Below are 13,490 nucleotides of genomic sequence, written 5' to 3' on the forward strand. Positions count from 1 at the left end.
GAGGCTGTTAGACTTAGCTTGCCAAGGTCAGTGTCTTATCTTCAGCCAGAAAAGAAGAAACAGCAGACAGAAGCCCAGCAAGCAAGCTGAGACTGCCCAACTCCCCAACCTTGTTTTGAGTACAGATTCTTAAACATTTCTCTCTCTCCAATGGAAGTGTTTGGAACAATCATTACTTTGCTTTCTTACACCCAATAGTGACTTATTTACATTCCTTCACCTTCTCTGCTTGAACTTTGTGAAGAAAAATTCAAAAGACAGTTTTTAAACCATCACAGGTTCCCTTCTGTCATTTCATGAAGTCTTGTCTTTGGTTACCATGCCCTACTCAGTCTCACTCCTGAATAATGCCTTCTCCTGACTCTCGTAGCTTGGGAGAGCTCTTGCCACAGCATGAGAACTGATGAGAAGTTAATTAAGTTGAGACAACTGGCAAATAGCAATTGTTCACAGGGCTGATTGTGAAAGGGGGTGGGAAGAGTTATTTTGGGCTGTAGTGCTGTTTTGTAAGTGGTCATCAGTTCTGTTACTAAAGGGCAGATATGGATAAATCATTCCTATGGAGGAGCTTATTTATGTATCTAAATAGGGACCATTTCCAAAGCTGAGTGGAGCTCAATTTCCTAACTTTTTAATGGAGAAAATGTATGAATTTGATGATCTCATAGGAGTGATAAGAGAACAGAAAACTCAGAAGGGGTAGAATTTACCCAGAATTTCTAAGTTGATAACTACATTTACTGCAATAGTTTTCCCCTTGGTTTGACATTATGGAAGGTTATATATAGAATCACAGAAGGGTCATGGCTGGAAGGGACCTCCAAAGGTCATCTAATCCAATTCCCCTTTCAGTGAGCAGGGACATTCTGCACTAGACCAGGCTTTGCCTTGTCAAGCCTGACCTTGAGTATCTCCAGGTATGGGGCCTCAACTATCTCCCTGGGCAACCTGTTCCAGTGTTCCACCACCCTCATGGTGCAGAACTTGTTCCTAATATCCAACCTAAAGCTACTCCTCCTTAATTTCAAACCCTCTACTCTTCTCTGTTTTCAAACCACTGCCCCTCAGTCTATCACTGCAGGCCTTTGTAAATAGTCTTTCTCCACCCTTCCTGTAACCCTCTTCAGGTAGTGGCAGGCTGCTCTTAGGTCTCCCTGGAGCCTCCTATTCTCCAGGCTGAACACCCCTAGCTCCCTCAGCCTGTCCTTGTAGCAGAGTTGTTCCAGCTCCCCCAGCCATCTTATTGGCCCTGCTCTGGACCCACCCCATCAGGTCCATGTCCTTCAGGTGAGGTCTTACCAGAGCAAAGTGGCAGAATCACCTCTTTCAATCTGCATGGCTACTTCAACATTTAGCAAAAACACACATGAAAAGATCTACCTGTTGCTTTACATCAGTACAATACAAAATGTTGCCTCTTGTGCCGAGTAATCAGTCCCTTCAAGTTTGTCTTTCAGTATCAATGTTTACTTTCTACATGGGCTACTTTCAAAAGAGGGGCAGAAAGCCCTGCTAGCACATTAAATGTTAATTATTTTCAAGTCCTCTTTTGCCCAGGTATTAGAGAGAGTTTTTTAAATGGGCAACTATTAGGAGATCTTACTGTGGCCTTCCAGTATCTGAAGGGGTCCTACAGGAAAGCTGGGGAGGGATTTTTCAGGGTGTCAGGGAGTGATAGGAGTGGGGGAATGGAGCAAAACTAGGAATGGGGAGATTCAGATTGGATGTTAGGAAGAAGTTCTTCCCCATGAGGGTAGTGAGACACTGGCACAGGTTGCCCAGGGAGGTGGTGGAAGCCTCATCCCTGGAGGTTTTTTCATCCAGGCTGGATGTGGCTGTGAGCAACCTGCTGTAGTGTGAGGTGTCCCTGCCCAAGGCAGGGGGGTTGAAACTGGATGATCCTTGAGGTCCCTTCCAACCCTGACAATTCTGTGATTAGAAAATAAACACATTAATCAATGAAAGAGGTAATGAAAAATGGAAAGAAAAATAAAAGGTTTACTCTTCATTCCATTTTTTTTTGCTTCATTACTAATTCAAACATGTTGTCACCCCCATTTTATGGGTTCAGATATTAAGAACAATTTGAGCATTAGCAAAATGAGGTAATTGAAAAACTCATGCAACAAACTGAGTCAATGGATATCTAATCTGATACTCTATTTTGCACAATGGGTAATGTCTGACACAGAAAGAGAGCTCAAAACCCTTGAACTGAGATTTGTTTCTTCCACCACCTAACAAAAATGCTATGGCCTGGAGCATGAGGACTAATTTCCTGCTATAAAATGTCCTCTATAATATAACTGGAGGGGAAAGATGGTTTCATCATGAAAGGAAAGGACTTTCAGATAAGGCCCCTGGCTTCTCTTCCTAGCTCTGATGTGTATTTCTTTGGGGAAGAATTGCAGAGACCAATTAGATGCTCATCACCCGTTGCAAATTAGCAAGAGACTAGGTCCCATCATGCCCTTCAAAATGTCACTAAACATTCTTCTAGGGATAAAAACTCTATGACCCTTCTAAAAAAGGGTCCAAAACATTTCAGGCTTAAAACCACCTTCTGAAGAATGGCTGACTTCACATTTCTATCCATAGCTTTAAATAATCAACACCCATGGTTAACAGATGTGAAATGAATACAGAACTAAACACAAGACTGCAACATACTGTAGAAAAATATCTTTAAAGGCACTTATTTAAAAAACCTTTTCTATGAATCAACCTTTGCCATACTCAAGGCACATTTATTTTACCTATTTAGTTGCCTCTGTCTTTTGTCCCAGTCCCTCAGAGGAGGAAAGTCCCAATCCTATAACTCAGCTTAGAGAGAGATCCCTGTACTCAGACACAGCAGAGTGACTTCTGTGCATTCCTGCCAGGATTTGACAAGAACAGTAAAACATAGTTGAGGGTGGAGGTGTTAAAATTCTTTTAATTCAGAAAGCTGAAACTCTCCTCCCAAAGGAAGAACACAGACAGAATTCCTGTGGCATTCTGCAGGTATTATAGAATCATAGAACTGTCAGGGTCAGAAGGGACCTCAAGGCTCATCCAGTTCCAACCCCCCTGCCATGGGCAAGGACACCTCACACTACAGCAGGTTGCTCACAGCCACATCCAGCCTGGCTGCAAAAACCTCCAGGGATGAGGCTTCCACTACCTCCCTGGGCAACCTGTGCCAGAGTCTCACTACCCTCATGGGGAAGAACTTCTTCCTAACATCCAATCTGAATCTCTCCATTTCTAGTTTTGTTCCATTCCTCCTGGTCTTATCCTTACCTGACACCCTCAAAAGTCCCTAAAAAGTTATGGGCCATGGGATCCCATATGGCATGCATGTCAAGTGAACTCCAACTTGTCTCACTCCCTGAGTCTTATCTTTCCAGCTCACTAGTATGGAAGCAGTGTTGTTGTACGGTGCTTTGTAGTAGAGAGGAAGCAGAGTAGCAGATTTTGCTATTATGTTATTTTTGCAATGATGCTTCCCTATCCAAACAAGTGCTCAAAACCCTTGTACCAACTCTATGCATCAGCATGGATTTCAGATTTCAGTCCAAATGATTATTTCCAGAAATGGGGAAAGACTGTTTGGATTCCCACATTCAGTAACAATTTGTCACAGGACCCATATTTCGTTGCAGACTCCTGAATCTTTGCAATAATCAATTTGCACTCTGTTTGCTGCAGCACTTTTATAGTACTGTGGTGACACTCAGAGCTATTTCACTCTTTTCATTCATGAACAGAAGTTATTGTAAAACACTTATGGAAGGTATTTTTTTTTCAGTAATTTTTCCTGCTACTAGAAAAAAAAAAAAAAAGAAAAGTTTTTTCCAAAGACATTGAGAGAATTATGAATAATCCAGAAAGCTGGAAGTTTGAATATCAGCTAGGTGGTGATGCCCATCACCTCCTGTGTCTCCCTGATTCCCTTATACTTGTCTTTTCTGACAAGACATGGACCCAGATCAGTTCTGAGCTCCAGATTCACTTCTCATCATGTTTAAACACAGATCATGTTCACATGTGGACTGAGATCGAACCTTAGAGATCTCCAGGCACAGGAGTTTGGACAAACCAGCAAATTAGATGAGACCTTGAATGTCCCTGAATTCCAAGACTAAGTAAAATAGAAAGAGCTACATTTATGCTGGAAAACTCCAAACCAGGTTTGTTGTCTACAACTGCCTCTTGTAAATGGTCCCTACACTACTTTCCCTACCAGGCAGACTGCTAGCTGAAACAGTACGCATTCCAGGCAGGGAAAATACTAGCAGTTTGCTAGTGTAAATCACCACATTCTCATGTCTAGCTCCCAGTAGACTTGAATTTCCTAGGACAGTGAAGACTGGAGAGCACAAGCAAGCACCATGCTTTGAGTGCTGTGCCTCAGATGTAATGAAGCGTGGATTAATAACTTGATCTCAACTTTCCTACACACATTGCAGGAGACTTGTATCATTTATGTGAAATTAAAATGATAAACGTGCATGGAAACAGCAGAGGTCATGAGGTCTGGTTGCTTATTGTGTGCATTAACTGTTTCTGGCGTTGTTTCTGGGCATTCTCATTTATGATGTCATTTCAAGCACATTATGAATCCTATTTTTCATCTGACAAGACAGGTGCTACAGAATCACAGAATTAACCAGGTTGGAAAAGACCTCAAGTCCAACCTATCACCCACCACCATCTAATCAACTGACCCATGGCACTAAGTGCCTCATCCAGGCTCTTCTTAAACACCTCCAGGGATGGTGACTCCACCACCTCCCTGGGCAGCATATCCCAATGGCCAATCTCTCTGTCTGGGAAGAATTTCTTCCTCACATCCAGCCCAAACCTCCCTGCTGCAGCCTGAGACTGTGTCCTCTCCTCCTGTCAGTGATTGCCTAGCAGAAGAGACCAACCCCCACCTGGCTACAACCTCCCTTCAGGTAGTTGTAGACAGCAATGAGGTCTCCCCTGAGCCTCCTCTTCTCCAGGCTAAACACCCCCAGCTCCCTCAGCCTCTCCTCACAGGGCTGTGCTCCAGACCCCTCCCCAGCCTTGATGCCCTTCTCTGGACACGTTCCAGCACCTCAACATCTTTCTTAACCTGAGGAGCCCAGAACTGGACACAGCACTCAAGGTGTGGCCTAACCAGTGCTGAGCACAGGGCAGAATGACTTCCCTGCTCCTGCTGGCCACACTATTCCTGATGCAGGCCAGGATGCCATTGGCCTTCTTGGCCACCTGGGCACACTGCTGGCTCGTGTTCAGCTGCTGTCAACCAGCACCCCCAGGTCCCACTCTGTCTGGCTGCTCTCCAACCACTCTGTCCCCAGCCTGTAGCACTGCCTGGGGTTGTTGTGGCCAATGTGTAGAACCTGGCACTCAGACTTGTTAAATCTCATACCTTTGGACTCTGCCCATCTGTCCATCCTGGCAAGGTCCCTCAGCAGAGCCCTAATACACTTGCTCCCAGCTTGGTATCACCTGCAAACTTACTGATGATGGACTCAATCCCCTTCTCTAGATCATCAATAAAGCTATGGAACAGGACTGAGTCCAACACTGATCCCTGGGGGGTACCACTAATGACTGGCTGTCAGCTGGATACTCGATACGAGAGATACAATCTACATCAGGGACTAGACCTACCCTCTAATTCTGCCTGCCCTTGGACAGGTCATCTGGGAAGATAACACACACTGAAATGTGGAAGCTGAAGCTCAGAGAGAAGAAAAAAAAAAAGAAAGCCAAAATGACACCTAAACCTGTTGATTACCAAGATCTTGATTTGATCAAACACTATTGCTGAAGGCATGACAGTGCAGTAAGGCTTATCCAATGTGGGTCACGCCGAAGGAAAGTAGAAACTTCCAGTGATGAATGTTAATATGTGAAAATGTTATTGCCAGTAAAACTTTTCATCTGCTCAGTCATGCATAGCACAAGGGTGATCACTCTTGTTCAAGTGAAATAACACTCTGCTCTTGAGGGGGGGGGAAAGAAAAAGTTCTCCTTTCTTTATTGCTCAGAGAATTTTGTGGTGCTTTTCATTATTAAACCCAGACCAATTTTGCCCAAGGAGCATAACAAAAAAGCTGTAGGAAATACCATTAATCTTTTCACCCTTTTGATGGTTTTCCCCTCAGGACTGAAATATTGTAATGTAGCAGAAGAAAAGCCAATTGGTGAGTCCTCATTTTTGTCAGTCCAACTGGTAAGCAATTCGTGGTTACTCTATACAATCAAAATAATAAACTCACTGGAGAATGACAATTTTTTTTTTTTTTTGGTGAGGGCAAATGACGCTATGTGTTAAAAATGATGATGATGAAGATTATGATTCTGGAATGGTGAGAAGATATTGTTGAGGAAAAACATGTGATAGCTGTAAAAATGTTACTTAATGAAAACAAAGAGAGAGAAAAAAATGAGAGATTTCAATTAGAAAGGATGATATTGAAAGGATGATTATTATGTATGTGTAATGCATGTTTTGCGAGCTGGTCTCTGGTCAGCTGTAAAAATGTTAATGAAAACAGAGAAAAAAATGAGAGATTTCAATTAGAAATGGTGCTATTGAAAGGATGATTACTATGTATTTGTAATGCATGTTTTGCAAGCTGGTCTCTGGTCAACTGTAAAAATGTTACTTAATGAAAACAAAGAGAGGAAAAAAAAGATTTCAATTAGAAAGGATGATATTGAAAGGATGATTATTATGTATGTGCCATGCATCTTTTGCAAGCTGGTCTCTGCTCAGAAAGAAAAGCAGGCTTGCTGTGCTCACCTAGAGGATGCAAGCAATGCACAAAAGCATCTTAAGTATGACCTGGTGTTTGCAAAGGAACAAAAACCAAAGCACTGTGCTCAAAATGTCACTTTCCACCCTGCAATCTCTCCCAAAATGTCACATTTCTGAGTTCCATGCCAGTGTGACTGGGGCCTGGCCGTTTCACAGAATAAAAGTCAGCTGTGTTTTTGGGGGTTGCTTATCACTCAGGAAAATGTACTTAAGTCAGCTAAATACACCTGTATCGATGTTAGGAAACTATTTCTGCCTCAGCAGTCCTCAGCTAAACTACTTCTGTCCTGCTCCAGGTGTAAAAACAGGAATCCTACGGCGGTGCTTGCTGGCTAAAGGTTGCCTTTTGCTGCCATGTCGGTGAATAATTCTGCTGACACTTGGGTGAATAACTCTGATCAGGCTGCAGCGCAGACTGCAGAATCCAAATCCGGGTAACATTACTTTCTAAACAATCAACCTGGTAATTGGGTATTGATTATCAAGGCCAGAGTCCTTCACGGCCTTGCCTGCTTAAAATGGACATGAAATGTGACACATGAAACGACCGCAGGTCTTGCGATGTTGTGACAACTGCTCGCGACATACCGAAAATTCTTCCTGAAACTTTAGGTTGTTGTTTGTGCAAAGCTCTTCGACGTGCTGGAGGAAGGATTTCTTGCTGATGGGCCTGAAAGGAATGACAGAAGAATTAGAAACCTACAGGGAACTGCTTTGTCCTTTTTCTTTCTTTTTTTTTAATTCTTATTTAACTGGACTTTGTGAACAAACTATTGGTTTTCAGTTCAGGAGAAACCGATACATACAGGTAGGAAAGTACAAATGGCTTACCACAGCCTTTTTGGGTTTGTTTTCAGTCATTTCAAATAGAAACATTTCCTCCCCTTGTTGTTACCCCCCCTTCACCAAATTTTGCATGTTGCTAATAACAGTAGGATCTCTTTTAAGGAGGTGCCAGGGTCCCAAGGCAAGGCTTGGCATTCATGCAAAGTCTGTGCAGTTAAGATCGCAGTTCTCAAAGCAGAGAACACTTCTCGGTTGCATGGAGAACATTGCAGACATTGCAAGGTTTTAGACATGTAAAATATTGCAGTGACCTCATCCTCATAATGACATGCTTTTTAAACCCCAAGGAGTTTAAATATCCCTGTATTACTTCCCAAGCTAAAACACAGACATGCAGGCTTCACCCCAGAGAGAGAGAAAGCATTTCTCCTGTTACCATGCAATTAGTCATGCTTTTATGATTTATATGCAGCTTGGAGTCCTTTTCTAATAAACAGAGGGGAGGGAACCACACATTGAGACTCACCAATGACCACAACAGAAAAAAACCAACTTTTTATCAACTTACTTGATGGATTTCCTATAACTAAGTAACCTGCAACAGAGATTTGTGTTACATGTAGCAAGTTAGCCAATATTGTGCATCTCTATGGGTTTTAGATTAAATACTCAAGTAACTAAAGGACCAAATTTACTTATATCATGGATTCAAATACTATTATACATCAGATCAGAGCAATTGTCTTGCTTAGTTTTCATCTCAGGCATTGGCAGATACAGTAGGTAAAGTTTCTGTCGTTCCCTTCAGATCATTTTCCAGTGCTCTGGGTTCATGTGGCCCTGGGAAATGCATACTTCCAGCACACCACTTCATATGCATCGACAGCTTCACTTTACACTATGTACTCAATATCATTCTTCTGAGGGTCCTTTCAGAGCATAAGGAGAGGATTAATCTCTCTGAATGCAGACACCTATTCCTGAGCCAGTCACTTGAGATTCCTTTTCCAATCAATGAAGACAAATAGGTGTGACTTCATCTCATTTGAAGGAAGTGCACACAATAAATCACAGATGAATCACACTACTAGTGTGCCTCTACAGAAGCCAAACAGCTCTGGCTCTTTTCTAAAGATTTTCAAAATGAATGCCTGTGTTCATGTTCTTTTTTACATGCTCCCTGCTCCTTCCCCTGCATAACAATTTTTAAAGCTGTGATGCATATTAAATCTTTAACTTGATCCTACAGCAGGTTTAATGAAGATATTAGGAGAGCATCTATGCTCAAAAGACTTTGAGATGGCCCTTAAAAACTGGTCATCATAATTATCTCTGAACTCATTTTAAGAATGCCTTTAGAAGCCAAACTTTGGTCACTCAGACTCACAGAGGTTGTCTGAAAGACCAAGCCAAAGAGTTTGAGGTAATACAGTTTAAAAACTAGTTCTAAGTATACCCCTTATATGTTTCTTTCTCCAAACCAAATCAGACATAATACAAAAACTACTCTAGAAAGCAAATGTCTACTGCTGCCATCATTTTAGTAGAAACTACAACAATTTTCTTTCAAAATACTTTGGTTAATGAAATTGTGTTGTCTTAAATGAGACAATAAAATGAGATCAATACAATTGTAGAATCATTTATTATTACACATTGGAGATTTTAATTTCAAAGCTACCTAAGATGCCTTTGTGGTACCTACTTTTTTATGACAGTTCTCTTCAAGCAAACAAAAAAAAAATGTCTATGAAAGCCACAGCTCAATCTCACTGTAGCAACAAGAAGTGTAAGAATTCACAGAAGGAGGCTCCAATTCAAAGTGCTTGCTGGAAGAACCTAAGGAGAGCTTTAGAGTGAAAAAGAAAGCAGTAAGATAACAGGGCATGCAATCCTACTTAGAATGTTCAGCCATCAAGTCAGAGTTTATTGCATCACTCATGTGGTTTGTATCATGTGATAGGTCAAAATACCTTCTAGTGACATTGGCACCATTATAGGGCCCAAGTTTCCTGAAGAAAAGTTATTCTTAGTAGCTGTGCTGATGTACTGCATGCAGAAAGTAAACTTTTTTAAGGCCTTTTTTTCAGGACAAAATTCTAAGCAGTCCTCTATAAGAAATTTCATTTGTTTCTCATTTGAATTCCCCTATCTTCACTAAAAAACAACAGAAAAGAAGTCACCTCCCAGACGACACCCCAGGAATTTTTTTGAGTATTGTTGCCTTTCCTCCTCTAGAATTCATAGCAGTTAGGGCCTTGCTGCACCTAATGTACAGTAAGCGAATACAGTTTGCTCCTTTGGGAATAAAAATTGCATCTATGCTGTACAGATGCAACCTAAGTGTGCGGCTTAGAGCTCCAGTGATGAAGGTGCATGGATCCAATAGCAAAGAAGGTAGGAGACAAGCAGCACCAGTAACACCACATTAACTCAACAAGATTTCCTTTCTTTTTCTTTGTTTTTTTCACTTTCAGTCAAAGCAGGAAAGCAAAGCACTGAGACAGCTCAAGGGAAAAGCTAAACGTTAGTGTTACAAATATTGCTTCCTAATTAATTTTGAATATTAACGAAGGGTAAATTTTAGTTTAGGATGTAATCATAGATTATCTTTCACAAGCAGAAAACATTTTTAACAAGGCACACACAGATTGACACTTTCACCTGTCAGTGGGAATTTAAGTGAAGAATTTGATTTTCAGAACTGCTGACCTCTCGTGTTTTTTGCCCTTTTTTTGGTAGCAAAAGTACATTACAGTAGTTTAGCAAGAGGGCTCCCCCATTCAAGAGGGACAGGAAACTACTGGAGAGAGTCCAAGGGAGGGCTATGAGGGTGCTGAAAGGACTGGAGCAGTGCCTGGGGAGGAGAGGCTGAGAGCCCTGGGGCTGTTTATTGTGGAGAGGAGAAGGCTGAGAGGGGATTCAATAAATGTTTATCAATATCTGAGGGCTGGGGTTCAAGAGGGAGGGGACAGGCTCTGCTCACTTGCACCCTGGGATAGGACAAGGGGCAGTGGAGAGAAACTGCAGCACAGGAGGTTCCACCTCAACATGAGGAGGAACTTCTTCACTGGGAGGGTCCCAGAGCACTGGAACAGGCTGCCTAGAGAGGTTGTGGAGTCTCCTTCTCTGGAGCCTTTCCAGCCCCATCTGGATTCATTCCTGTGTGACCTGCACTAGATTCTCTGGTCCTGTTCTGGCAGGGGGGTTGGACTCAAAGATCTCCAACCCCTAACATCCTGTGATCCTGTGATCCTGTGAACTCAGAAAATCATATTCTTTAATTATTTATCTATGAGGATTAATGTCTAATTTGAAGACTGTTGGCTTTCTTTGTGTAAGAATCTTCAGAAGAGATGAATTTTGTGTGCTCACTGAATGCTTGCAGCTATGTTCAGTTTCAGCATCCTCAGGCTTCAAAATATTTGTTATTTCTTTCCAAGTCTCCTGACTTGGAATATGTAATAATAATCTTTCAGGGTGTCACCAGTGAAAAAACCCAAACCATCTACCTGTCATCTTGTTCTCCACATTTGTCAGTCGTTTGTATGCAAGATGAGAGTATAGATATCACTAGATCTCAATGAGCACAATTTGGGCTCAAACCATGAAGATGGAAATTTCCTGATTTCAGATGGAAAATTCCAGATTCCCACTTGTCTGGCTTTGAAACTAGGAAAGAAAAACATTCTCTAAGATAAAGAATGCTTTATTGCCTTAAGTCTGATTTTCTTTCAAAACAGTGTATTGTTTCATGTATGGGATTTCTTTTTTTTTTCTTTTTTTTTTTTGAAGCCTATCAAAAATCTGAATCCCACTCAGATTACTTATGATAGAGCTAGAAAGAAGCCATTTATTTGTGTTGGCAGTGGTAACCCAAGACCATATTGTCACACAGACTCGGCTTTCTCTCTGGGTCAATCATCTGAGGTCCAGAGGGAATTAAACCTTCATCCACACTGAAAAAAAACAGAACTGAGTGTGTAGGCAAAAGGCTTAACTCATAAGCACTGCTGACACTTCCTACGACCAACGGAGGAACTCATTTTTAGCGAGTTAATTTAAAGCTACATGGAGCTTAACCCTTCCTAAATATTAAAGGCCTGAGGAAAGGGAACACATGGTCATTCCCACCATTGCACCAGGACTTTGATGATCCTTGAGGTCTTTTCCAACCTTATTGATTCTGTGATTCTGTGACATGTACATTTGTAAACCTCCTACTCCTGCGACACAAAGCTCAAGAAGGCTGCTTTTGAGAGCTGGGGACTAAAGGGAACCTTACTGAAGAAAAAAGCAAGGCAGGTGCCATGTCTATCCCTACTCAAAGAAAGAAGAAACAGGCTGGTCTGGAGAAGTTATGTATGTGCTATAGATTAACTTGAGTATAGACACCTGTCACATGCACAAGATATAGGAGAGCTGAGATCAGACACTGATTTTTACAGAATCACAGAATGCCAGGGTCTGGAAGGGACCTCAAAAGCTCTGTTGTTCATCAAGTTTTTACTAGTTCATCGTATATTTTACTAGTGATTGGTACATCAAAATTTGTTGAAATCTGTGCAAGCCCTTGGGTTGTATTCCACTGCACACATTTCTAGCATGATGTCCCTTTCTCAGCTTTCAAAATAAGCCTTAAAACACTGTAAGCACACCTGCAGAATCCAGTGGTACATGTTGGTATGATGCCCAAGAGGAGCAAAGAATCTGTGTTTATTATGATTTCACTGAATCACAGAATGTTAGGGGTTGGAAGGGACCTCCAAAGCTCATCCAGTCCAACCCCCCTGCCAGAGCAGGATCACCTGGAGCAGATCACACAGGAACACATCCAGGCAGCTCTTGAATATCTCCAGACAGGGAGACTCCACAACCCCCCTGGCCAGCCTGTCCCAGTGTTCTGTCACCCTCAGAGGGAAAAAATTCTTCCTCATGTTCACATGAAACTTTTATATTTTATATACCATAGTTTTCCCTATAGAATTACCTAGTATTTGCAAGAGTTACAGTGTCTGTAATTCGGAAATATCCCTTCTGTATCTGGGCACCATTTGCCTGACAAGCTGTTGCACACTGAATGAAACTAAAGCCTGAAAGCGTCCCCAAGAAGGTGCAGCTTCTCAAGGAGAAGTTTTATGAAAGAAGGTCCTACATGACTTTATCCTTGCTGCAGAAGCCACTGCAAAAGTGGGGTGTCAGGGAATCTATCTCCTGGGTGAGCCTCTGGAAGAGGGAAGAGTTCCTTGTCTCTTGATAAACCTGGTGCACCACAAAAATGTACTGACAGAGTCTATTCACAGCAGATGAATGTCTGCTTTGAAAAGTGATTTGCCAAACACTGTGGACATGTCACATAAAGTAAGTGATGAGAGAGGCCCCAGTGCCTGTGTGTTAGCAGTGGGGTTGGACTAGATGATCTTCAGAGGTCCCTTCCACCCCTTACAATTCTATAATTCTATGCCCTGCTACTAAGTATGAAAGAATGTCTGAAGAGATGTTGTGAAAGAGACAGTCAAGGAGGATCTGTTGGAGCAGGCTTGGGTATCTTGATTCTGCGGGTGAACTTTGTCAGCCAAAAGTCCGTGCTTTTACTGATTTATAGCAGCTAACATGACAGTGTAGTGGCTGAGAAATGACAAAACACTTTCATTTCCAAAGCATCTTCTTCAAACAGGCACTGAATGGGATGATTCATAAATACAGAAAGAAACCTAGATTGCTCTGTTATCACCTAGGATTTTCACACAAACTCCTCAGCAGCCTTTCAGGGTAGAAAGTACACTTAGTTGGGCCAGATTTCAGCTGAATTGCTGCTATCCAAGAAATACAAACAAGCTGACCAGGAAAAGGTATCCGCTCATCTAAGTTCTCCTCATACAGTTACAAGATGCACTGAGCAGAA

At 42.0% G+C, this 13,490-nt stretch overlaps 1 protein-coding gene across 1 annotated transcript in view; it reads right to left on the bottom strand.

Moving 5' to 3' along the window:
* The window catches only part of PTPRQ (protein tyrosine phosphatase receptor type Q), a 189,663-nt gene that overhangs the window by 17,233 nt on the left and 158,940 nt on the right, over nucleotides 1-13,490 (bottom strand). The window contains exons 46-47 of the mRNA XM_054399713.1: nucleotides 8,154-8,180; nucleotides 7,388-7,469 (exon numbers count right to left, since the gene is read on the bottom strand). Coding sequence (XP_054255688.1) covers nucleotides 7,388-7,469; nucleotides 8,154-8,180 — 109 coding nt within the window. The remainder of the gene's footprint in view (nucleotides 1-7,387; nucleotides 7,470-8,153; nucleotides 8,181-13,490) is intronic.

The sequence above is a fragment of the Indicator indicator genome, chromosome 3, assembly GCF_027791375.1.
Source record: "Indicator indicator isolate 239-I01 chromosome 3, UM_Iind_1.1, whole genome shotgun sequence".
In the NCBI taxonomy this organism is placed as follows: Eukaryota; Metazoa; Chordata; class Aves; order Piciformes; family Indicatoridae; genus Indicator; species Indicator indicator.